At 42.1% G+C, this 27086-nt stretch overlaps 2 protein-coding genes across 7 annotated transcripts; both read left to right on the top strand.

Annotated features, from left to right (window-relative positions):
- Positions 1 to 609: 609 nt before the first annotated feature.
- On the top strand, positions 610 to 4999 carry LOC133903506 (probable methyltransferase PMT17). 6 transcript variants are annotated; one of them, XM_062344919.1, is made up of 7 exons: positions 620 to 771; positions 852 to 1063; positions 1749 to 2473; positions 2547 to 2757; positions 2874 to 3171; positions 3269 to 3733; positions 4426 to 4999. In XM_062344919.1, the coding sequence occupies exons 3-7, from the start codon at positions 1754 to 1756 to the stop codon at positions 4649 to 4651; spliced, it is 1920 nt and encodes a 639-aa protein (XP_062200903.1). In that variant the 5' UTR covers positions 620 to 771; positions 852 to 1063; positions 1749 to 1753; the 3' UTR covers positions 4652 to 4999. The 6 variants fall into 6 exon arrangements, with proteins under 6 accessions (XP_062200900.1, XP_062200902.1, XP_062200898.1 ...); XM_062344916.1 differs by lacking the exon at positions 852 to 1063 and having other exon boundaries at positions 610 to 685; XM_062344918.1 differs by having other exon boundaries at positions 618 to 989.
- Positions 5000 to 9871: 4872 nt separating this feature from the next.
- Positions 9872 to 13029, top strand: LOC133902858 (uncharacterized). The gene is made up of 2 exons (XM_062344177.1): positions 9872 to 11252; positions 12473 to 13029. The coding sequence occupies exons 1-2, from the start codon at positions 9940 to 9942 to the stop codon at positions 12525 to 12527; spliced, it is 1368 nt and encodes a 455-aa protein (XP_062200161.1). The 5' UTR covers positions 9872 to 9939; the 3' UTR covers positions 12528 to 13029.
- The last annotated feature ends 14057 nt before the right edge of the window (positions 13030 to 27086 follow it).

The following is a 27086-nucleotide window of genomic DNA, read 5'->3' as shown; positions in this document are numbered from 1 at the left end:
CAAATTAAGTATAATTTTGTGAAATAAGAGAAAAAAATAATTTTATGATAGTTAAATTAAAGAAGTGTAGTTTTATAATATTCAAGTTATACGCAATTCTGGCAAGCAGTGACCATCCATATGCTCGGCAGGGGTCTCGTCCTCGGTGCGCCGCCCCTGCTTTTTTTCTTTCCAATTCCACCCTATGTTATTCCCATGTCGGCCTGATCTTTTTGTGGTGGCCTCCGTTCACACCCCGCGTTCTTTATTTTGTTTATGAAGTGGGGCCGGGGTTATTGGAGCGCTGCTGATGTAAGTAAATATATAGGATTTGTTTTATAAAAAATTATCTGTTTTGTAATAATACGAGTTTATTTTCTCTTTCCTTTCTTTAGCCTAGACATTAAATTATAAAATAGATAGTATGGATAAAATTTAAAAAACCCTTTATCAGATTCATGTAAAATTTACTCCCACTGGTGACATGTGAGCGTGTTCGGCGTCACGCCACCACTTCACTCTCCCTCCCTCGCTTGCTCAGTGCCTTGCCTCACTCACCATTGCTGCAGAGCTCGCATAAATAGGCAGAACCGTGCTGCTATTCTCCTGTCTCCTTCGCCCTCTGAAGCTGGGGGGGGGGGGGGGGCTCTCTTCGTCTTGCCTTGCTCCACTGCTCCTCCTTCCTGAGCTGGCTTCTGCTTTACAGGTCTGGCAGCTCTGCTGATTTCGTTTCTTGCTCTTTGGTTCTTGGGGAGGATGGATCCATAAGGAAATGCAACGGCTTCCACTGAGGTGCATTGATGCGGTCTGCTTGCCGTTTTGCTAGATTTTGGATTCCTCCGGTCTGGTGCTTAGCTGCCACTGTCTTGTAGGTTCAGCTTTGGCTTTTGCTTGGAATCTTTACTGTTTAGCCTCCTTGCCCTTTATCCTAGTCCCATATCCTTGCCTTCAGCAAGAAGCATGAATCTTGCCGAAAGTGCTGATTTAGTTTGAAGCACTTCTATGCTTCGGTATAGTTCTCTCCTATTGTGTGGAGCATATCTTTTTTTGTTGAGATTTTTATCGTGATCTGAGGCCCTAATTGGTAATCTTCTACCCTGGCTGCTGCTTTAAAATGACCTGTTCGTTGTTTTTCACGGGTTATTTGATGGTGCAGCTTAAATTTAGGATAAACATAGATTTTGGTGTTGTTCAGAAATCAGATCAAGCAAATTTGCTATCTTGCTTTGCTTCCACTGTCTGAATTTCTATCTTCTGAATTCTGAAGTCTCAACTAACTATTTGGTAATCAGAAATTTATTGCTCATGTTCAAAATTATCTACTTTTGATCTCACCAAGCGGTCAAGTAATGGCGCCCAAAAACCTCAGTGAAGCATGATAAATTTCAAAGCTTGATAGTATCTTTGCTTTCATTCACTGCTTAGAGCAAAATTTGTTATTTAGTTTATTCAGCAGTGCAAGCCCTATTACTTCACCTTTCCTTTTCAGCTCAAATAAAAGATGTGTAGCATAATTTTGTCAGTTTAATAATCCCTCTACTCTTGAATTCTGTGAGCCGTTCCTAAATTTGGTGCCTTTCTGCATGAGATCGAGCTAAATGTAGTTAACACCTCACTGGTTCTTGGAATTTGCAGAATCCCTCTACTCTTGAATTTTGTGAGCCGCCCCTCTACTCTTGAATTTTGTGAGCCGTTCCTAAATTTGGTGCCTTTCTGCATGAGATCGAGCTAAATGTAGTTAACACCTCACTGGTTCTTGGAACTTGCAGGAGCCATGGCGAAAGACTACCCGGTCTCTCCCAAAGCCCAGCAGCTGCAGGAGTCCAAGAAGCAGCGCCTGACCTACATCCTCGTGGTGAGCGCGCTCTGCATCGCCTTCTACTTCCTTGGCGCATGGCAGAACACCACGCAGCCCACGCTGCCGAAGCCTGTGGGCAACTCCGCGGCGATCACCCGGGTTGGCTGCGACCCCGCTACGACGCAGTCCTCCTCCGGCTCGGTGCCGTCGTTCGGGTCGGCCTCCGGCGACGCGCTTGACTTCGACGCGCACCACCGGCTCACCATCAACGACACGGATGCCGGCGCCGCGCTGCAGCAGTTCCCGGCGTGCCCGCTCAACTTCAGCGAGTACACGCCGTGCGAGGACCGGACGCGCGGGCGGCGGTTCGACCGCGCCATGCTGGTGTACCGTGAGCGGCACTGCCCCGGCAAGGACGAGCAGGTCCGGTGCCTCATCCCGGCGCCGCCTGAGTACAAGACCCCCTTCAAGTGGCCGCAGAGCAGGGACTACGCCTGGTTTAACAACATCCCCCACAAGGAGCTCAGCATCGAGAAGGCTGTGCAGAACTGGATCCAGGTGGAGGGTGACAGGTTCAGGTTCCCTGGCGGCGGCACCATGTTCCCGCGCGGCGCCGACGCGTACATCGATGACATCAATAAGCTCATCTCGTTGTCGGACGGGAAGATCAGGACGGCGATCGACACAGGCTGCGGGGTAAGGGGAGGACCATCTCAGGTTTGGGTTCATGGATGTTGTGATGGGGCTCATGCTTTTGTTACTGTTGAAGGTTGCTAGTTGGGGGGCTTACTTGCTGAAGAGGAACATTGTTGCCATGTCGTTTGCGCCGAGGGACACGCACGAAGCTCAGGTGCAATTCGCACTGGAAAGAGGTGTCCCTGCCATCATCGGCGTGATGGGGAAGCACCGGTTGCCTTACCCATCGAGGGCTTTTGATATGGCACATTGCTCGCGCTGTCTGATTCCTTGGTATGCATATGGTGAGCACTTCGTACATCGGAAATTCGCTTCAATGTGTATCTATTTCAACTTTCAAGTTGTTCGTAGGTAGAAAAAGAACTGACTAATTGAGTGGATGTTTTCGAATTTCCCTTAGATGGACTATATCTTGCTGAAGTCGATAGAATTCTAAGGCCAGGAGGTTATTGGATTCACTCGGGTCCGCCAATCAATTGGAAGACACACTACAAGGGGTGGGAGAGGACCAAGGACGACCTCAAGCAAGAGCAAGACAAGATTGAGGATGTCGCGAGGAGCCTTTGCTGGAACAAGGTGGTTGAGAAGGGGGACCTCTCCATCTGGCAGAAGCCTAAGAACCACCTTGAGTGTGCCAACATCAAGAAGACCTATAAGATACCCCATATATGCAAGAGTGACAATACTGATGCTGCTTGGTATGGAATTGCTGAATAAAAAAAAAAAATCTCCGTTAAGTAATTACTAATTAGTTGTCTGCTACTGAGTTATCTTCTTTTCCCGTTCCATATACAGGTACAAGCAGATGGAAGCATGTGTTACTCCATTGCCTGAAGTAAGCAACCAAGGAGAAGTTGCCGGTGGAGCGGTGGAGAAATGGCCAGAAAGGGCATTTACAGTTCCCCCAAGGATTAAAAGGGGCATGATTCCAGGATTGGATGCTAAGAAATTTGATGAGGACAAGAAGTTGTGGGAGAAGAGGTTGGCATACTACAAGCGCACCATACCCATAGCAGAGAACAGGTACAGAAATGTGATGGACATGAACGCAAACATGGGCGGGTTTGCTGCTTCTTTAGTAAAGTACCCTGTATGGGTGATGAACGTCGTTCCGGTTAATTCTGATCGGGACACCCTTGGGGCAATATATGAACGAGGATTCATCGGCACATACCAGGACTGGTGTGAAGCTTTCTCCACATATCCAAGAACATATGACCTCTTGCATGCTGACAATTTGTTTAGCATCTACCAAGACAGGTATGGAAATTCTATACTTCAGTCTTTCTTTAGCAATGTTCAAGTCGTTACTGCTTCTTATCTTCTTCTTATTTCCTTGTTTTTGTTGTGCCATCATTTTTGTTAGCCTAAGAAATCCTAATCAATTGACAATTCAGCTTAGCATTATAAGGAATGCACCAGCTTACTATTTCAAAAGAAAGGTTTACATTTATTATTCTGAGAAGATATTTGAGAGGTAGGTCTGTACGTTGGATCATTTTTTAGAGGAAACCAAGTAGAGTGAAAATGATGTTAGACAGCTCACTGCAACATGTTCGCCACATATTAAATGGGATATTGTAGAAGAGGGAAAGAGAGGCACAAGCCCGTAGTGAATGATAGGTTAATGTCTTGATAGTCCTTCAGTCCTTGTTAGATCATTACCTTGCCCACTTGATGATTGCATGTCCTGTGCAGTACAATTTACTGTTGGTATTGCCTGTAACACAAGATTCTGGTTTAACTGCTATCCTTGTATACATTCCTGAAAGCGCATCTGTGATATTTCTACCGCTGCTCACACCCTTGCTGAAAACAGATCCTGCTTGTTGGCATGAGTTCCGGTGTCAGCAAGTGTGGGAGCAATGGTCCACACTGCAATATCCAGAACACACAATAAGGCAATTCACCATGGACAGGCTCTAATGATGTTTATTTCCTGAAATTTCCAGGTGTTATATTACCGACATCCTCTTGGAGATGGATAGGATACTGAGGCCCGAGGGCACAGCTATCATCCGTGATACAGTCGACGTCCTGACCAAAGTCCAGGCAATAACCAAACGAATGCGATGGGAGAGCCGCATCATGGACCACGAGGACGGCCCCTTCAACCCAGAGAAGGTCCTCATGGCGGTCAAGACATACTGGACCGCCGACACATCAGAGAAGCATTAGCACACAGGCGACATAGCTCACTGAAAGCCTGAACCAGGCTTGTTTTACCAGCTGTGATGATGGCATCTGGACTTTGCCATCTCGGTGTAGTATGAACTTTGAACGGAAAGTTAAGGGAGGTTTTTGGGTGTGGTTGGGCCTCTGGTGATTGGTATCAAGGGAAGAAGTGCAGATCGTGCATAGGTTCCTGGCCTAAGTTTCACACAAGGGGCAGAGCATAGATTTTAGTTTGTAATACGGTGGCACCGAAAAAACAGGCAGTGTTACTCTATATTGCGTTAAATAGGTATTAATTCAGTTTGCTTCTGAACTTTGAATTGCTTGAAATGGTCAGTTCAGTTGATGCAAGCTGTAAGTTTTTCTGTGTTCTTTAACACTCAGATGCAGACTGTGGCTGTTCCAGCATACAGACTGCAATCTATGGTTACTACTGTGGCTTTCATTTGCAGATTCAAGCTTGTTCATTCGGAGATTTCTAGTCTGAACCCACCGCAGAAGACAACCAATTTGCTAGTAGTTCGTTTCCCTGACTTGGCCCATGAAGCCGTCCAGCTCTTTCTTGCCCCTCCGCGCACCTTTAGCAACGAAACGACAGCTAGAAATAGACGCATGACTAACCTTTTTTTCGCATTCCCATCTGACAGGCACCGGGTAGAGGTAGTCAGGTAGGAGACGGGGAACGGTGCGAGGGCCCAGTTGCATACTATCCTATACGGAGAAAAAAGCGGATTCCTACAATCGTGAAAATCCTATGCCTACACAACCTTGCCTCCTATTCCCCTACGCCTACGCGCGCTAAAACGACTAGCCTTTTCCAGGCGCGATGGAACATAAAGCAGTACACTTGTCGCTATAATCGCATCGGATGTAGGGACGGTCAGATTCGATCCCGATCAATCAAACGGCTAGCATCGCTAGGTAGCTGTCACCCGTTGTAGAAAATCCGCACTCATACATACATACATACATACATACATACATACATACATATATATATGTATGTATATAGTGAACTATTATTCTCTTGCCGGTTGCAAAATAATGACGCGTGTTATCGTAATTTACAACAATCAACACATATACACATATACATACATACATACATACATACATATATACATATACATATATACATACATACGTGTCTATATGTATATAAAATATGCATATAAATATATATATATACATACATACATACATATCTATATGTATATAAACATATATATATGTGTATATATGTGTGTGTATATACATATTAATGGTGAGTCTATTCTGCGTCTATACGCCAATAGAGCTGCCGGCGAAACTGAGGCACCCGACCGAGCCCCGGACCTGCGCGCCTCTCCGATCGTGCCCCACCAATCCCGTGCAACTCCCACCTGAGTCCACCTTCCTCTCACGCCTGGAGCCAGCAACGGACTCCGATCCGGCTTCCTCCCCGCATCTCCCTACAAAAAGAACGGACCAGATGCCTCGGTCCCGATCCCTAAAACACCTGCTTGTGGTCATCGTCCGCCGTGATTCCACCCCAGCGACCGTAATTCCCCACCGTAATCCACTGAATTCAACGCCACCCTGTCACAACTATGGCGCTGTGGCCTCGAACCATGGCGGGTTTCACGACTTTGCTTGCGCCAACACCGTTGATTCCGCCGAATTTGATCGACACTACGTGAAAAAAAGCTTAAAAGTGATGGGTCATAATTACCACGCCGTCACCCCCGAATGCGTCACTGATGACTAGTCATGTCATTACAAAGTTTGTAGTCCTGCATCATCCCTTCTTTTGCTTCATCTTATCGGGATCAGGGATGAAGACACAATTGGACCCCGATTCCTTCGTGGAAGAACCATAAATCCTAAATCCATAGACCTCATGATTCCATGTGTCGAACAGAGTTTCCTTCTTGGAGTAGTCAGAGACATGCCTCCAAGTTTTCATCCCCGTCACAGCGCACACGACAATCACATAGGAGCATGGCTTCTGTAGTAGCATCGGCTTGTAGCAAGTGCAAACACATCTGTCATCGAAGATGGTGCACTCGTGGATAACTCTCTCACGCTTGCCCCCTCTCCTTCCTTTGTCCCTGCATAGAATTTCGTATCTGTGCTGTGCAGTTCCCACGATCTTCACCTGGGGCACATTTGTCTTCTCCGTCTTATCTTCCATGTACTTAGTCATTTTCGTCCTATAAATCAGACGAGCATCATTTAGCGTCGTTTGCACTATTGCATTGCAATCCCTAAAATATTTGCACGTCCCCTGAAGTATAAACTCTACTATCCCCACAAGCGGCAACCCCCTCACACCTTTCATCACTCAATTGTAAACCTTTGCTAAATTTGTTGTCATAATGCCGTACCTTGCCCCATTTGTGTAGTAGAGCAGAGCCCACTTCTCATTCGGCTAATTCTCAATCCACTCTCTAATTGACCTGGTAAATGACCCGGTCCTTCGCATTATGCTGCCATCATTGTTCGTTGGCAGGGACTCATAGGTATTGGTTCTTCAACCGTTCCCCTCACAGGCCTCCCTACACGCTCCTGTGTTTGCTTCTTTGTCAGATCATCCAGTGTCTTCCAAAGAACATCAAACTTACGCGGCTGATTCCGACCGCATAGCCTCTTGAACATGTTCATGAGGTTCTTGTTCTTGAATTGGCGGAAGAAGTTTGCACCCAAATGCCTCATGCACCACCTAATCTGCAGATCTGGCAACACAGGTACCATCACGCTATCGTCTGTTCCATTCTGCAGATCCTGAATTGCCGCAAGCATCTCAGCATGTCGGTCATGTATAAGGCACACGTTCCGCCGAGCACCAACAATTATCATTCTCACATGGTACAGGAACCAATACCAACTACTGGTGTTCTCACTCTCCACGAAAGCAAAGGCCAATGATAGCTCTTAGTTTTTCCCATCAACCCTGATAGCAGTCAGGATTTGTATCTTGTACATGCCGGTAAAAAGTGTCGTCGATGCAGATGATATACCGACAATGCTCGAAAGCTTTTATACATGGTCCTAATGCGAAGAAGCATCGTTTTAGGATATGCATGCTAGGTTTCGACAACAATGAGTACTTGTTAATGTTGTAATACGTCCCAGGGTTCCTTCGAGCAATGGTCCGCAGCAAGTGTGGAAGGTTGTCATATGACACTTCGTAGATCCCGAACCTTATCTCAATTGCCTTACTCTTCACCCTCCATGTCATTTTGTAGTTGATAATGTACTTGTACTCCTCCTCGATTTGGTTGGCTATAGACCCTGGTTCGTAGTTCAGGGTATTCGTAATCAGGGCTTACATAACATTGGTGACAAAGGCTGAGGTGATATTCCTGTGGCTAGGCTCAAGTTTGTCCATCATGCAAGTGTGGTTCAACACAATCGACACCTCCTAATACTCAACCCACTTCCCTTTGAAGCCGTGCACCCTCCACGGACAATCCTCCTTCACGCACTTCACATCATGTTCCTTCTTGCTTAACTTGATAACATAAAACTGTCGTTGAAGTGATATCGCCCATTGAGTCACAGCATCCGTCATGACCTGACTTGTAGGATACCTAGAACCCTGGGTCACTTCATTCTGTGTATACTCCCAGACCACATAATTCCCCATATTCACCACAAGGTTGTTTGAGTTGGGATTGTTTCAGTCTGTGGGAACTGGAGTATTGTCCTCATCATTCGACATGTCATACTTCAGGAATTCGTCAGCCTCAAGATCATCCCGCCCCATCTGTTCAATTAGAGAAATGATTCATTCCCCTCGTCTGCCTCACTGGTCGGTTCAGTCAGATAATCCGATGAATGTGCACCATCTAGATTGACATCTTCATCATACACTTCATCATCACCCTCCTCCTCCATGTAAACCCTACCCTGCATCTCCTCAACTGTCTCCTTATTCTTCTATTGCACAATCAACATAGGAGGCCAACGTCTGTGCACAACATCATGTAGGTACATCTTCTACAATTCATATTTCCGGAGTGGGTACACCTCCCAGTACACACCATCTCTCAGACGGTTGCCCACAATATTAATAGTCATCTCTTGAACATCGGGGTCTATTTTAAAACCCCGCATCAACCATACGTACAAGTGTCCGATACTTTTATACATAGATCTAGAGATACCCTTGTCTATTGACTGAAGTACAGACATTACTACCCCTTTCAGACCGTACAATATTTCGCTATCCCCATAAAAAATCATAAACTACCTGATCTAACATACCTGACAACCATAAATAAAAATCCTAATATTAATGCGACAGAACATAAATAATTTTGTAAAACTACATCTACAATAGAAATTTCATTACAAACATATCCCACTATACTGCAACATAATATTAGCAGGTCGCTACATCAAACACTTCCTAATCCTACATCTAATACCTCACTTATGCCTACTTTCTATCAAAATCCTACATCTAATATATAACATGTCTAGATACTATATCTAATTGCAAAAATATGTGTGCAAACATAATCTAGTTGCTAAACTATGTTTAACCCAAATTCTAAATATAGATCAACATTCTAACTTATGTCCGGTGGCTATCCTACTGGATTTGTAAAAAATTCCTAAATCTATCCTCTAACCTATGTCAAAATCTAGCACTAGTGACTATTTTATCGGGTTTGTAAAAAAGGAAAAAACATACCTCTTTACTCTGGCTAGGCTTCGCCGTAATATTTTTCCTCCCCTCTCATCTCCTCTATCTCTCCTCCCTCTTGCTTGGCTGAGTTCGAAGCAAATGGGGGTGCTGACGTCTGCACGGCCATGCCGGTGAATTATATACCAAAAGATCTTGCTTGTTTAATGGGCGAGATCTTTTGGTGGGCCCATGAACATCGTAGCGACGAAGAACTCACCTGTTCAACAGGCGAGATCAAGACCTTACAGACCGTTGGACCTCATAAGATCTCACCCGATGAATGTACGACACTAATCTATCTTTTCTATTTTTTCAAACGGGTGTGTAATCTTTTATACATATATTGAAATTTTGTTTATTAGGTGTAAATTAATATACCTACTGAACAAAATTTTAGTATTACCAAATAAAATTTTAGTAATAAAACGTGATTCATTAGTCGCTACTTAAATTTTGTTCAGTAAATAAAATTTTGTTCAGTATATATATATATATATATATATATATATATATATATATATAAATAAAATAGCGGTACCCGTTCGTCGTCCTCGGCCCGAAACCACCCACCCAACCAAAGGAGAGAGAAGAGAACCCTAATCTACCGATCCTCGTGATGGCCGCCGCCGCCCTCCCCAACTGGGTGATGGTGGATCGCTTCGTCTATCGTAGGGATGACGACAAGTCCTTCCGCGAGGACAAGAGGACCTCGGCGACCTCCACCACCTCCACCGGCGCCCCCTTCCGCGTCTCCTTCATCCTCGCCGAGCCCCCCACCCCGTCGCGCCTCTACGTCTGGTGGCCGGAAGGACCAAAGCGACGGCTGGTGTGCCACCTGGTGGCGGCCCACCGCGACCTCGTCCTCCTCAGGCTGGACTCCATCGCCCTCGAATCAACCGAGGAGCATCCGGAACCGTTCCAGGTGATGATCCTACATGACTACTTCGTCTACATACCCGATGCCCCCCCGTCACAGCCCAAGCTCAAGCGGCTGCCTGCTTGCACCGAGGAGGACAGCCTGTTCATGGGGAAGCCAGATCTGCGCCCGTTCGAGCCTCACTCTGTTGGTCTATTGCGCCGTGGTGAAGAAGAGTTCGCCGTGGCATATCTCACCGTAAGCAGGTCTAAGAGATCGGTTCAAGCTCAGCTATGGGTTCTCCGCTCCTCCGTATCAACAAGACCATCATCCAGTGATGATGATGTTGGTGACAAGTGGGAGATCAAGCGCCTACCCATCCAGCACCTACCCGATGAATACAACGATTTGTACTACTGGTTGTCGCATGAGGTGGTTCCCTTCAAGGATTCCTTGTGCTGGATTAACTACTACCGAGGCATCTTGTTCTGCGATGGTGTCTTTGGGGACAGTCCTAAGGTCTCCTACTCCCGTTTGCCTCTGGATAGCTTCCCCCGCCATCCTTCTCGCCACACACGCAAGGAGTTGTACCGCGGCTTGTGTGTCACTGAAGATGGTCATCGGTTGCAATTCGTCGATGTCGCCCGTGATGATGGAGCAGGCATAGGCCCAATGGCGCCCTCCTCTACTGGTTTCACCATAACCAGCTGGAATGCAAGGAGACTAGGGAATGGTGCTACGTGCTGGTCCACAGATGCCACTGTCAAAGCACTTGAACTGTGGGATCAAAACACCCCTGCATCTCTCCCACGTCAGGTTATGATGCTCCCTTTGCTCACCATGGATAAGCCTGATGTTGCGCACCTCATATTGTACGAGTGGCAAGACGTGGTTGACAAGGCCTCACTAGTTACCATTGACTTGACTGCCAAGCGAGTGGTGGGCAAAGTTGTTCCATACATTAATGGGGAGGAAGATCTATCTACTGATGATGCTGACATGGTCAATTTAAAACCAAAAAACTTCGCGCCCTTCCTTCCAACAGAATTCTCAAAATTTCTGAATCCTGGCCGGTAATTGCTTGTGCACCTCTTTGTCATTATATGCTATCTATTGCTCTTTGTTGGCCTTAGAGATCTTATTCTTGACTATCGAGGAATCAACAGAATGTGCTGGTTACTGGCTGAAATTGACTGTCCAAGCTGAAGTGATTTTTTTTTTATATATAAAATCAGTAAGACCAATAGGATAAGAAAATTCAGACTAATGTGCTATGCTTAAAAATGAAGGTGGGGCGGGTTGCCATTGAATCCATAATAAATCAAACGTCTGCATCAAAGCACTCTAAATATTCATACAGTTAGATCTCGGCGCACTCAACAATCTTTAAGTCGTTTTGATGGATCAGTCCTTGTCAAAATATTTGTCAACCTAATGAGTTAGAAATTAACAAGAACAACATCTCAGCTAAAGTACATTAAAGAAAAAGACGCCTGGGCCATGAAATGGTTGTAGACTCATATGAAACAAAGAGAGGTTTCGTTTTAGACAGCCTAAGATGGTGACAAGCTGATGGTTTTTATCCTTCAGTGTTTGCAGTTTGTTGTGGTTCTATAAATTTTCTGCATAGAAATATTGCTGTCCTTCAATGCCATTGGTCGACGACAATGATATTTGCTGATAAGTATATCTTGTTTGAATTGGGGCACCTATAATTGAACAGTATGCCTGTACCACTTTACAACCAATAAATAGAAGTGCAAAACCATCAACCAACCTCTATCCAGACCAGGCCACAATAAAATACACCTTGTATCGATGAACGGAGGTAAAGTGGTTTTAATTTACTTGGATTTCTGGGAGCACATATATTTAATTATCAAACTGCTTCGTTTTGTAATGCTTTACGCCAGAGTGCACATCATTTTGAGAACAAACCTTAACTGGTAGCGAATGATGTTGTACCTAGAGCTTTGTCATTTTGATTATGCAAAACGAATGCATGCTTTGTTCTTAATCATGCTGTTATCTTTAGCTGTCTCGTATGAGTAGCCTCAATGCATGTCTACGTGTTGTCACTGCATGTGCAACTTTTTTTTTCTTTTTCGGTATGGCAACGTGTAAATCCCTAGGATTTTTATATAGTGCTTGGTATTACTGCCAAAATAACTTTAGAAACGTGTGAATCTAATTGGATGGGAAACCTAAATTTCATGTTGTACCGATTCATTATTTCTGCTGAAAACATCATTAAAATCATAAGCATCTGTGGCAACTGAATGATTATTTCCAGTTTGTATAACAAAGCTCACTCCACTGTATTGCGGAAGGGGGGGAGTCATGGATGAGTCTTGTCACTGCCTCGGCCAACTTCGTAATGATATCACCGAGTTGCGATTTCGTCACCTTTGTAGTTCCAGCTCTCAGATGACACTCTTTTGAATTCTGCTGTGTTTGTCAACAATATCGAGGGGTCTACTTTTGTGTGGTGAAAATACGCATGTTTGATGGGCTATCAATTTTTTTCCTTTCCAGAATAATTTTTAACATTTCACCAAGTCAATTGGCGGTGGTGGAATTATAGCGCCATGAAATGGGTGGTAGCACTGGATATGTCTGATTTTGCTAATGTGGGGGCACTAGGGGATGAAATACCTGTTTCTGGTTTCACATCCAGGAGGAATCGTGGTCTGAGGTTTAGGTGTGGGCTGAACTTTGAAGGCTCTAAAGTGTATGGTATCTCCATCATTATAGTTATATTTGGGAATCCGGTTTCACCGTGTTAAAACAATGGATCCTACCTTAAAACTGATTGCTAGAGCCTAGCCAGCAATAGAAAGTGTAGGACCGGATAGAAGACTAGAGAGTAAATAGAAGTCCTTTTCAATTTCTGAACGAAATTGAGTATCTTTCCCATAATTTCACCCAACGCATCTCTAAAATGGAATTTGGCCAAACCCTCACACAAACACTTATGTAGGGTTTAGGAACCTCCCATAAAAACAGGTTCATAAATCTCAAAGGTTGCACAACCGGAGTTTTGCACCCAACCTTCTCTTGCCAAAAGAACAACACACCCGAGCCCCAAAAACCTTGAAAAAGCATGCAAACGGACTCGGATTGCTACCAAACTTTGTGTACAGGTGTGTCTAGGTATACAGAATCTATCCCACACAAAAAGTTTAAAACTTGCTCAAAAAGTTTTTATCTTTTTGAATTTGGACGAATTTGAGGTGCAACCTCCAAATTCAAAACTTAGCCAATAAAATTCAGTGGGGATGATCCTTAGAGGATAGACTACCCATCTAGAGTATTGTGGAGAAAGTTGTAATACCGAATTTTTTGAGAGAAAAAAAAGAGATTTGACCAAAATTTGACTTTTTGATCCGTTGCTCGTATGGACGATCGGAGACCGTGGTTGCGTTTATCTCGTCGAGACGAACCCATTTTGCTATTCATATGTCCGTTCCGGGCACTTTATGACCCGTAGCAAGTCCAATAAATTTAGACCATTCGTTGTTTAAAATAAAAAATAAAAAAAAAGATAAGTACCGGATGGATCGGCTCTCAACCCGATCCAGACTCTTCTCGCGTGCGCCTGAGTTTTCTTTCTCTTTCTCTCTCTCTGTCGCCGCTGTCCACGTGCGCCGAGCTTCCGTGCCGCGCGCGCTGCGCCGGGCCGCTGCCGTCCGCCGGCCGCCGGCGCCACTGCCTGCTCCTACCGCCGGTTGCCGCGCCCCGCACGACGCCGTCGCGCTGCTGACGAGCGCCGTTGCCACTCGCCGCCGTGCGCCGCTGCGTTGTTGCGCGCGCTGTCGCCGTCCTACCGCCGGCGCCACCGCCTGCCTGCGCCGCCGTGCACGCCGACCGCCGCGCTCTCTCTCTCTCTCTCTCTCTCTCTGTGTGCTGACCGAGAGACAGAGAGAGCAAGCAGTAGCCAGCCAGGAAGAAAGAGAAAGGAAGAAGGAGAAAAGAAAAAGGAAAGAGAAGAGAAAAGAAAAAGAGAAAAGAAAAAGAGAAAAGGAAAAGAGGGGGGGGGGGGGGGGGGGGGAAAGAAGAAAAAAAGGAAAAGTTGGAAATTTCAGGATTTTGTCGGATTCATCGTCAACCTTTCGAAGGTGATTCCTCGGTAATCCCTAGACGTTTGTGGTTTGATTAAATCAAATCAATCAATTCCTGTCGTATCATTTCATGTGATCAATAGTCTGATTCGTTTCGATTCATTATTGATTCGAAGATACGACATCCGAGTCAAAGTATTCTTTTTGTTGATCGGAGCGAAGTCTAATTAGTGAGAACTTTGGTTCGACTCTGAATTGGAAATAGTGTATCATTTCATGTGATACAGTTTTCTGTTTAGTTTTTCGAAATATAGGTGTACCGATGGCGTGGGCGTTATTCTTTTTCGGTAATTGGTTTAGGTGCTTTTGGCTATTTGTAGTCGGTGTCCGCCGAGGTTTAGCCGTACGTTGTGGCTTATTCTTCGCTCTTTGTCTAAGCTAGAGGGGGGGGGGGTCTTACTCGGCGTCTAGCAAGCTAGTTGGTAAATGTCTTTGAAGCCTTCGATTGTCGAACGCTGGGTTTTGGCGTATTAGCGTGCATCCTCTTTTATTTCGTCGTTGCGGCGTTGTTGTGCTAATGGTGTGTTTGTTCAGGTGGTGTGACCTCACATCACGACTAGCGCCCGGCTTCATCGTCGGTAAAGGCAAGTGAATGTATTGTATGACTACGCTTTAACCTATTATTGGATTGCCTATATTCTTTAATTACAATGCATTCATCTGATCTGAATAACTGATTATGAGCTGGTTACTATGTTGTTTACTTTTCCAGAAGTTTACTCGATGATTGATTTATGAAGTGCAGTAAGTACGATATGCCATTCTGCAGTTGTTCATTATTGTTTTATGCAATGTTTTTTTAAGTCTCAAGTATTTTCCGGGAGTTATGTTGGTTATGCTTGAAGCACGTCATACATATACATCTCACGCATTGGAAGTTTGTCGTCGTCTTCTGGCCGCGACCGTACCGGTATAGTACCGTATGTCACCCGAGAAGGGGTACGGTGCACACCCTTACGTTACCCGAGGAGGGGTAAGGGTGAGGAGAGCATGTCATGTGCATGGTTATGTCTTCTTATGAAATTCAATGAATCATTCGCAGCAAATCTTATTTCCTTTAGTTAGCTTGTATATAGATATATATGCGGCTCTGAAGGCTTATACCAACCGAATGTTAAAATGTTTAATGTTATCGTTGGACTTGCTTAGTCATAATTGTTTCTTCTAGTGTTGGCGGTCTGTTTCATTACTAGTTTCTATTTAGAATTGTTAGCACATTCAACTGTGGCTAAATAGCTTTTTGTTAAAGTACCTTTCACTTGCTGAGATTTTCGAATCTCACCCGTGCTTTCTTTCCAGGTTCCTTTTGAGGTGTCAATCGCTTGCGGGATGGGTAGCTACACGTCGCCTGCGCGTTCACCTTTTTTTGGGGCTAATCTTGATGCCCTGTCAGATATTGTCTTTCGCCCTGTAATGTATATATAGTGAGTTTGATGGTGGTTCAGTGGTTTGGTCGAGGCTTGTACCTCGTTTGCTAGGATCTTATTTTTGCTAGTGTGATATTCTATATATATTCTGTCTAGTTTGTTGTTGCCTGTTATACCTCCACTTTCAGGGGAGGTACTGCCGAAATTTTCCCTTAGCTTTCGGCAAATTTGTAGGTTGGTTTAAGTGACCCTTCCGGGCTTGTTTTGGTCCTCGGGGTGTTACAAAAGTATTCAACCAGATTCGAAGAGTGACTTGCAAAACCATGAAATTGATGATTCCAACGAAAAACCAGGCAATCGGGCAAGAAACCAAGTGGCTGAGTGTTTGAGCTTGTGGGAAAGGGTAAGATTAACCCCAAATGAACATCTACATCATTGCTCAACACCCTTTTTCGTTCAGCACAAAAAACCCAAAAGAAACACCAAGATTCTAAGCCAAAACTCAAGGGAAGGATGATAAAGTTGTGCAAAATCAAGAGAAACGAAATAGGGAGGCACAAGAGCTTGAGGAACTCAACTTTCCATTGATTTGGAATTATTCTTACATAGGCACCTCCCTCCCTCCCTTCTTGATTACAAACATTTTGATTTAAAGCACTACATCTTGGTTAATCTCACAACCTACCCCTAGGCAAGGCTATTCTCTCTAAAACCCTATATACATGATAGTAAGGTGCTCATCCATATGACCTCTGAAGTGGCCAGCACATTATATGTTCTCTGATCCAACCTATGGTCAAGGCTCAATGTCACACAGTAGTCCTCGAGATCCTCAACCTGTCTCATACACCTGAGGTGTTCAGAGTATGGGTTACCACGAAGTATATCAACCAGCATTGCAATGACTTCCTTGTCTTGCTGGTACTGCTCTCAATGGCAGCGGCGATACCGGTGCTCTAGACTGGGATCGTCATCATAGAAGTAAAGTTCCAGATGCTTGGGTTCCAAACCTTCTCTACCAAATGATCGTATGTTGTGGTACATTTGGCCATGGGTACGAAACATATAAATACCACTTTTCTTCATATCAGTGGTCTCACTGTCAATGTGACAGTAAAGTGAGGTGAATGAGAAATGACCATTGAAAAATCTTATATTGTCATGAAAGTGCCTAGCATCAGCATATACACTCGCTGAGAGCCTCATGAGCTCGGGTGGTATATCTGGGGTGGACAGTCTAATCTTTCCATTCCGGCAGCAGAACCCATTCGTCTCATACTTCTTCGCACCACAATATTTGCAGTTTTCAGCAGGCTTCAGCATGTGAGTGGTTAGGGTATGTTGCTATACACGTGGTCGTACGGATCGGGTACGCTGGAGTTAGTGGTAGAGGTGTCATCAGCTTCATCAAATACGACATCCTCGCCGGTGTCCCTGTCTAAAGTGATTTTTAGCAAGGAGTTAGATAAGGCTCCACAATATATTGACACGAGAGGAAAAAATATCAAAATTACCTTGACTAGCGAACATGTAGCCCTCCTTCTCTTTGGAGTCCTCTTCGAATACGACGTTATCATCATCACCTATCGACTCATATAGATTCGTATACGTAAATGATGATCCTAAATGTATTTGTAATAAAAAATAAATACAATCAAGAAAATTACTTTCATATGTAACTGGTGACTGTGTTGGAGGTGCGACGTTTGAGGGGTTAGAGAGGTGTTTTCTGTCAATACAACACGAGTGTTGTACATCAGGTTCTATATTTTGTATTGGAATTTGAGGAAAGCTAAATATAGGTACGAACATTACCGTTATTAATGACGACTAGTTTGGCCAAAATTCAAAAATAGACAACATACGTACCGTATATTACAAAAATAGACAGCATGTTACCATATTTATAAATTTAGCATGTGTATTCAGCACCTCATTTACCGAAAATGTGATTTCGGCACCTCATATGGTGAATACGGTACTATTGCACCGTATTCGGCACATGAGGTGCTGAAAACAACTGTATTCGGTACCTTAGCTGCCAAATACAGCGCACAGTGCCGTATTCAGCACCTCAGAGGTGCCGAATACAGCCTCTGTCGTGCACCACGCTCCCGAGAAGAAGGAAGCTAGAAGCTAGAAGCCGCATGGAAGTTCAAATTTTTTATTTAACTCACGATTTTATTTGGGGGTATAAAAATAGTCTAAAAATTCTAAATGTTTTCATGAGAAAATTAGAGCTCACTAGCCACGCGTTTTAATTGGCTTGATGTAAAAAGTCTGAGCCAATATTTAATTAAAATTCTCCAAATAAGCCAACTTTTATAAATTCTAGCAATTTTTGACTCAAATAAATTCTCAAAAATCTAGAACAAATTACTAATATTCTTTTCATGTGATGTACTAATTTATAAAAATATTTCCAACACTAGGTCATTTGGTGAATAAAGTGAGTTCCTTTGTAATGCTCCATTTATATGCATTTTTATCATTTCATGTGATATTCTCTTTTTAATTCAATTTGAATAAAAATTCAACATGCACAAAACCTTGGTTCTTATATTAATATTAATCCTTTGTAATGCTCCATTTATATGCATTTTTATCATTTCTATGATATTCTCTTTTTAATTCAATTTGAATAAAAAAAATTCAAACATGCACAAAATATTGGTTCTCAGATTGATTCAAACATGCTCCATTTAATATGTTGTCGGTACTAAGCTGAAAACGTCGGGCAAGCTCTCATATTAATATTAAGCCTCTTCTTACTATTTTTTGTACTTTATTTCTTCTTTGGTTCTCTCTTCCTGCTTTGAGAGATAACATCTCTATCTTTATGCTTGTTATATGGTTGTTCAAATTTCAGATATATCATTTACCATATTTAATTGATAAACATTAAAACTTTTCGTATCACTACCTACTTTAAAAAGATGAATGTAAATATATATTCGCAATTCCTGGATTCTATGCTTCTTAAGTGTGTGACTTTACCATCTTACTAGTACTTGTTAATCTGTCATGCATCACATGAGAAGAATATTAGTGAATTTTTTATTTTTTGGGTTCTATATTTCAATATGAATGTATGCCTTTATTTTTATTCAAACTGAATTAAAAAAAAGAATATCACATGAAATGATAAAAATGTATATAAACGGAGTATTACAAAGTAACTCACTTTTTCACTAAATAACCTAGGGTTGGAAACATTTTTATAAATTAGTACATGACATGAGAAGTTAATTAGTGATTTTTTCTAGATTTTTTAGAATTTATTTGAGGTATTAAAAATTGCTATAATTTATAAAAGTTGGTTTACTCGGAGAATTTTAATTAAATATTGGCTTAGGCTTTTCAGATCAAACAAATTAAAATGGGTTGCTAGTGAGCTCTAGTTTCCTTATAAAAATGTTTAAAAATTTTGAATTATTTTTGTACTCCCAAATAAAATCGTGAGTTAAATAAAAACTTGAACTTTCATGCGGCTTCTAGCTTCCTTCTTCTCAGGAGCGCGGCACTCGGTAGAGGCCGTTTTCGAATACGGCGCACAATGCCAAATATAGTTGTTTTCGGCATCTCATGTGCCGAATACGGTGCAACAGTGCCATATTCGGCATATGAAGTGATGAAATCACATTTTCGGTAAATGAGGTGCCGAATACAAATGCTAAATTTGTAAATACGATAATATGTTGTCTATTTTTGTAATATATGGTGCGCATGTTGTATATTTTTGAATTTTAGCCCGACTAGTTGTGTTGGAGACTCTATACCATTGGTGGCTTGTGAATTTATGATTGGATTTTCTTCCTCCGAGACAGAGGCTTTTTTGTCCTTTCTATTTGCAAAGCTTTCGTTACGACAGGCTAGCGATGCTTGCCTTTCTTTGGGTGTTACACGTTGTCTACATGATCTTTGACTGGCATTTATCTCTCGGATCTCCACGTCCGGCATCTACTCTGAACAAGACTGTATGTGCATAGGGGAGCCTTTAACTGCAGGAATGACCCAATCACTAGTGATTATGGATCCAACCAGAGCAGATGCATCCACAGTAAGGGGCACGTCCGACAGGATATATATAGGGTTCTTCATGACGATGGAATCTTGGCTCAGAGTGTTGCCTCGCGCCTCACGACACGTTTTGGTTATCCTTCTTTGCCTTGTTCTCTTTGGGTGTCATATTTGCATAATGCACCCTATGATATAGGGTTCTTCATGACGATGGAATCTTGGCTCAGAGTGTTGCCTCGCGCCTCATGACACACGTTTTGGTTATCCTTCTTTGCCTTGTTCTCTTTGGGTGTCATATTTGCATAATGCACCCTATGATGCATGCACATTTTTTGAATTTTTTCTAGGATGTTGTGATGCAATGCATATCGAGCCTTATCACGATCATGTATTGCTTGTCTCTGCTCGGGTGTCATATTTGCATAACATGCCCTATCCCTTGCACAGCTTGCTTCGATTTGCTCTATTGTTAATTCTTGTCTACGAGCAACTTCACAAGTACACCGTGATTGCCTCGCATTAGAAGCACGCTTATTTCCTAGAATGGAATCACATGCCATTATAATAAATAGCTAAGTGTCCATGCGTTGCAATGGAACCCAAATTAGCCACACAACATGTTTTGAAACACAAATTTAATTGAATTTCAAAGTATGCGTGATGTAGAACTTAGGTCAAGTGTATTTGAAGAAATATTTGTTTTAAACAATATGTCAAGAGATGTCTACGTAGGCCGGCAAGGCCAACAAGGGTCTAGCCTTTAGAAGTATAACAACCCACGCCAACAAAGGAACAAAAAAGAAATAATAGTAGGACATTCAAGGTTTATACAGGATAACTTGAGGGATCATGTATGCTTTCCTCCTTTGCTTGAAGTATTATGTGGCCTTAAAAGCTGTAAGGAACCGTCTAAATAGTACTCTAATTAATCATTAAGTCGATCATTTACTTAATTGCAATGTTAACGATTAACCAGAATACTATTTCGGTAGTCCCGACACGTGTTTTGTGTCCAAGATTGAAACACATGCCTTTTTAACATTTAACATCACAACAAAACTTAATAAATAGTGAGTAATTAATATTAAATTACAAGTTCTTAAGCATTTACTAAGTTATTATAATTTATAGTAAAAGAGTGCTAAGAGGAGATAAAAACTGACTCAACTCCTAACCAACAAAAGAAACTACGCAACGAAAGGCTAAAGATTGTACAACAAAAGAAGGATGAAGCTAGATGCCCTTAGACTCCATCACAAAAGTACGACCTCCAAGAAGTTGCCTACTCATGCCTGCCACCACCCTCGATAAGCTTGAAGTAGCCAAAGACCAACTCCCTCTCACCAGTATCACCTGAAATAGCAGCATGAGTACAAAGTTACTTGCAAGACTTAATCCATAATTGGCACTTATAAATAGCCTGACTTCAAGGATTATACATTTGGATATTAGCAAGAAAATGCCACATGGTTAAGTAAATTTCATATACGAAAGCATATTTGACATACACATGTGTGAGCATCTATACTTGACCAAAGTAACATACTTGCCCATAATCATCAACTGAACATAATGTAAAAGGAACCATAAAAATAATATCTGTAAAGCACCATCTCAATCCATCAACCACCTCAATCCACATTCATAAATCTACGACTGCTGCAAATGGATAGAAGCATGCTCATGACTGAGAGCGCGACACTTTGAAATATTTTTACACCCTGCAGGGGGTACTCTTTTACCTACACAACTTGAGAACCAAACGGATTGCACGACCACACAGGTCCATACAAGGGGTACTCATGTCAACCTTCCAATAAGTCATGATCGTTTGATCATGTGCCGATAGGTGTGGGGGTCATCCAGAACCACTCCCGGAGAAAAATGGATACCCCACCGGCCTCATGCCCGACACTATCGACCCGCACACTAAAAAGCCACAACTACAAAGGTAATCAATTTATCGTTCCCATATGCGACATGTAGTAAGTACAAAAAGTGCTAAAGCTAACTTGTGCACGTGATTCCTACTTTTATAACTACACAATGGTAGGCTGGTGGACAGTTATGAAAGGAGACATTTATATGTCTCCTTTGTTGTTGATATGACAGTGCATATTAGTGTTAGCTGAGGGGAGAGCCAAACTATGCCGCAAATCACCCACAACGTAAACCATGATGAATGGATCAGTCAGTCAATTTGACCGTAAGTAATAGAGAAAACAGATTCCACAGTCTTGCTTTCAAAGAGATATTACAAAGAATTGCACGACCGGACCCAACAGTTCACCCAACACAAAACTTCCTGAGATGTGTCAGCATACCATCTCCAATTTAACAGCTAGTAGGCAGAGAAATCTAGTCTAGTTAGTTAATGGAAAATGACAGTTTGCTTATGCAAGAACCTATACATGAAATGACAGACAGAACGTGGACGGGACGCACGATGGAAGGAAAGTTATGAACTTTTTAAGCAGTGGAGATGCAAGAACCTAGATGATGGCATGTGTCAAAACAGGTAAGAGTATGGGTATGTGTTGAGCATGTGTTTCAAATTTCTATCATTACAAGACCCCACTTTTATCTTTTGAATGTGAATATGCAAATATAGAAGCAGATAACTGTTCAATGTACCGGAGACCCACTTGGAGTCTGAGTCAAGTCCATTATGCTGTCTAGGCCATGAATATCACCAGATGGTGGCGTGAAGTCACATGCACCATGTTCAACAAAACTTTAGACAACTTTACATGACTTCACATTGAAATTTAAATACAAACCTGCATGAGCTAGGGATTCCCAATTACTACTCTCGCCCGGAGGCATATTTTCCTTGTTGCATGCGGTGGGTTGCTCAAGCGTTGACTTTGTCGTACCACTTGTTGTTGTACATGACTCCGTAACAACATTGGGGATGCCTACAAACATAATTAACCAAAATTTGATGCACTACGTCGTTAAAACCAGTAGAGATTATGCTTGCAAGTAATTTGTATGGGTAGAACACCTCTTGCATTTGGTGTGCATCCTAGTTCGGGGAGCGCGGATTGCCCTAATCCCGTTTGATCGTTCTAAAAAGTAACTGATTGATGCTTATCGACATCTACAAAAGCGGCTTCAGCTTTCTTTCGCTGATATGCTTCACAACGCTTCTTTATTACTTCATCTTTTTTCTACGCATACCGGTCCCTATCTCTTTGCCTCTTACATTCTCTAGCATCTACGAGTGGTGGATGTGTATTGGATGTCATTGATCCACCAACATTGCTATTGTTGACGCCATCTAAAAAGGTACAATATGTAGTTAGTTATGGAGTATGAGACAGGACCTTTTCAAAGTAGTTGATCAACATTACCTATGTTTGGGGTGTTGGTTAGGTCCTTGAATGGCGCATGACCATCGTCTCGTTTCGAAGACGCCATCTGCGAGGAAGACAACAAATGATCAATATTCCATTACAAGGTATATATACTGCCAAGTGCAAAAGGAAACCATTAAACACCTAGGATGCTAGAATAACCAAAAGAGAGCATCGATAGGAGATGTGTTGCAACCAATAAGTATCAGTAAACACTAACGGCTAACTTAGGATCATCACTCAAATCAAAATGTCATAGGAAACCGTTTGTAGAGGAGAACGACAACTGATCCCTTCAGACACATTCAACTCATGTTGTATTTAGACTACAGCAGAGGCACACTGAACTCATGTTGCAAATAAACCCAAAAGAAAATGGTAAATCAAAAACATTGCATGTCAAGTGGACCTTTATTTAAATACTCCCAGCATATTTCAATATCCTTCCCATTATTAAAACAGAGAGCCATAATGCATCAAACTTTGGTCTTTAGAAGAACTTTTGAGAGACCAAAGAGAGAAAAAGTCCTGATTGGCTAAAGAGAGCAAATTCAGTCCTGATTAGCCTTTGGAGGGGCACACAAATTCAAACACATAAATTCAAACTACAGCACTATCACTAGGATTGATATCATATTAGTTTACCAAGCAGTACATTTTGAATAGTAAAAAACTAGGGATACATCGTATGACCAGCTTTATAGAGAAAAATATGCATATACTAGGTTCTATTTCCGATGGTCAGATTTATTTGATTGAGGTGGCAGTTCAGGCACATCGTAATACTGGATCATGCAGTTAGTGCGGCTGCGATATCAAGAATGTGATCCCTCATAGCCCTATCTGCAAGTTGGAGTGATCATTTATTGGAATTGTATATTATATTCAGTGGCAATAACAAGTATTTTTAAACCATTAAATAAAGTCAACTGAGAAACTTGTAGCTCTGTTTCTAGCTAGTAGCATCAAAGCTGTGTTTAGACTACAGCAGAGGCGCATTCAACTCATGCTGCAAATAAACTTGTAGTAACTCATTTAATCACATAAACAAAACAATAATCAAAGGCCAAAGCTGAATAGATTATCATCAACGCAAGACAATTAACAATTGAATAATAGGTAAGTGTGGATGTCATTGTAAAATATTTTCAGTGATATCATACCGTTATTTTCAATGATATTTTATAAAGCATTTTAAATTGAACATCGCCATTGTCACATAGCTAGGATTAGTAGCACTACTATGATGTCCTACGAACAAACAATGACTGGGATCTTGTGATATGCATAGGGTTCATTTACCATTAAATAAAGTCAACTAAGAAGTGGTACACTACCACAGTAACAACATGCTATGTACAAACTCTCCTATACTCAACCATACTAACATGGGCATGGATGTATAATAGGGAGTTGATTTTCAAAAGCAATTACTTCATGGGAACAGGGAGGAGATTAAAATGTTACGCTATAGTGAAAAATCTTGTAGGATTTGCCCTGATATTCTATCTACAATCAGGAACCTAATGTCATTTGTTTCTTTCCAACTGGCTGATCAAAAATGCCTTCACACAAAATTAATCAGCCAAAATAACAAGACGGGTTAAGAGAGCAAAGCCTAAACAGTGCACAAATATTAGACCAGAACGCACGAAAAATACAAGCAAGATCATGCAAATATCAGGATCATGTGTACACTATGTCATAATAACTTGAGTAAATTTTAAGGCTTTCATAAAGACAAATACAAGAGATCGTTGATAGTTAAAGAACAGTCACTCGAATTCACAAAATTTCATCAACAAAAAATCACAAAACTAGCATTCATGTAATGTGTACAGCACCACAGATTAAGCCACAACCAATATGCAGTAATTTTTTTAGGGGAATACAGTGGGGAACCCCCACTATGGTAATTAATTAAGGGGAAAAAAGAGATACAAAGCTGTGCAGGAAAAGAAAAGGAGTTTAAAGCTGCACAAAAGGGCACTAACTAGGAAAGATATAAGAGAGCAAAGAGCACTAAATAAAAGAACTAAGCCATGAGGAAACATTGAGGCTGATATTAGAGCTCATTCTATGTAGGTGTAGGTTTACAGTATCTGCAAAAGTTGTTTTCCACTGTTGAAAACTTGGTATTGTTTTCGAAATATGAGAGCATTTCTTTGCTTCCAAATCTTCCAGGTTGAGATTGTGAAGATTTTCATGAATAACTAATTTTGGAAGTCATCTTTTGCCTTCTGTAACATTGGGAAGAAGCTAATAGAGTGATCCCACACTATACCAAGTGAATCCCAACATCTGACACTGAATGGGCATTCAAAGAATAGGTAATAGGCAGTTTTTTTGACATTGTGGTTGAACATGACACAATTGTAATTGTCTCCCTCTATCTTGTAGTTCTTCCTTTTGAGCAGGTTTCTAGTGTTGAGTCTATCCATGAAGAGGAGCCACATGTGAACCTTGAGCTTCTTGCAACACTTAGATTTCCATATCCATAGGAATGGTCTCGGTGGTGTGATTGATCTGTAGGGGATAGCATAGAATTTGCTTGAAGAATACGTTCCCCAACAATATTGCCATGTGTCTGTCTGTCTGTTTGCTTGTTGAATTTCTTGAAGTTTGTTTGCAAAATGCGCAGTTCTGTGTAAGCCTGATGAGTTAGAAGTATGTGAAAATACGTTTCTGGAGAATTATCAGAAATGAATTGTGCCAATGATACATTTTCATTTTTTGCAAAGGAGAATAGTCTAGGAAGTTCATCCTTGAGATAACTTCCATTCCAAACATCCTTCCATAGCAAAATAGTGGAACCAACCCCTACAATGGCTAAAGCAACACCTCTAACATGATCACAAAAGATCATGATATCCTTCCACCAGAAGGATCCCTTATCTTGTGTTGCATGAGGGATTTGGCCATTTGCATAGTGAGTATTCCAGATTAGGTTTACCCATGGGATGTCCATCTTGTTGTGGAACTTGTGAAGATGCTTTAGAAGGAGCGCTTCATTTTGTATGAGCAGATTAATCACCCCGAGCCCACCTTTATGTTTTGGAATGCAAGCTTTCTTCCATGCAAAAAGAGACTTCCCTCTTGTATTGTCATCTGAACCTCTCCATAGGCAATGTTTTCTTGCTCAGTCAATACTTTCAATCATTGTGTCTGGTACCTTCAAGGTGCACATAGTGTAGGTAGGCAAAGATGAGATAGCAGAGTTGACAAGAGTAAGTCTGCCAACGATGGTTAGCATAGAGGATATTGTCGTTATTCTTCTTTCAACTTTATTCATGAGGGGGGCATGCTCCTCAACTCTTGGCTTTGTTGTGCCGAGAGGCAAACCGAGAGATTTGAATGGAAAGGAACCTACTTGACATCCAAAGACTCCAGCTAGTAGTTGTGCTTTGTCACTTGTAACATTGATAGGCAATAGACAAGATTTTGAATAATTAACTTTTAGGCAGAATAATTCTCTTTGAGAGGCTTTGACAATCAGAATTGTGTCATCCGCATACTGAACTATAGGGAAATCACTAGTGTGAGTACGTTCCAGAGGGGAAGTGAGCAAACCCATGGTATGGGCCCTATTGATGATGTACTGAAGGAGCTTAGTTGCAAAACAAATACAAGGGGGGATAGTGGATCTCCTTGCCTGGCCCCCCTTCTGCAGTGAAATGATTTACCAGGGACTCCATTGAGTAGGATGGAATACATGCCTGAGCTTAGAAATTTTTTTTCACCCATTCTATCCATTTGTCTGTGAAACCAAGCTGTTTTAGCCTATCGAGAGTGACTTAATGCTCAACAGTATCTAAAGCCTTTTCAAAATCAAGTTTAGAATAACTATCTCTTTTTTGGAGTGGTGACATTGATGGAGATACTCATATGCCCATGCCAAATAGTCTTGAATAGTTCTGCTCCTGCTAAAACCATACTAATTTTTGTGAATGATGGAAAGAATTACTAATTGCAGTATGTCAGTAAGCAATTTAGAGCTTGAGCACTGAGTTTAGGAGTGAAGTGGGTCTAAAGTCATTTAT

The sequence above is a fragment of the Phragmites australis genome, chromosome 21 (genome assembly GCF_958298935.1).
Source record: "Phragmites australis chromosome 21, lpPhrAust1.1, whole genome shotgun sequence".
Classification (NCBI taxonomy): domain Eukaryota; kingdom Viridiplantae; phylum Streptophyta; class Magnoliopsida; order Poales; family Poaceae; genus Phragmites; species Phragmites australis.
The sequence above is the reverse complement of the archived record's forward strand: the minus strand, read 5'-3'. Positions and strand labels throughout refer to the sequence as shown.

Coding starts and splice junctions, on each gene's coding strand:
- LOC133903506 (XM_062344916.1), top strand. CDS start 1,754: ATGGCGAAAGACTACCCGGTCTCTCCCAAAGCCCAGCAGCTGCAGGAG. Junction 2,758..2,873: donor GATTCCTTGGTATGCATATG/GTGAGCACTTCG, acceptor AATTTCCCTTAG/ATGGACTATATCTTGCTGAA. Junction 3,172..3,268: donor GACAATACTGATGCTGCTTG/GTATGGAATTGC, acceptor TTCCATATACAG/GTACAAGCAGATGGAAGCAT.
- LOC133902858 (XM_062344177.1), top strand. CDS start 9,940: ATGGCCGCCGCCGCCCTCCCCAACTGGGTGATGGTGGATCGCTTCGTC. Junction 11,253..12,472: donor AAATTTCTGAATCCTGGCCG/GTAATTGCTTGT, acceptor GATTATTTCCAG/TTTGTATAACAAAGCTCACT.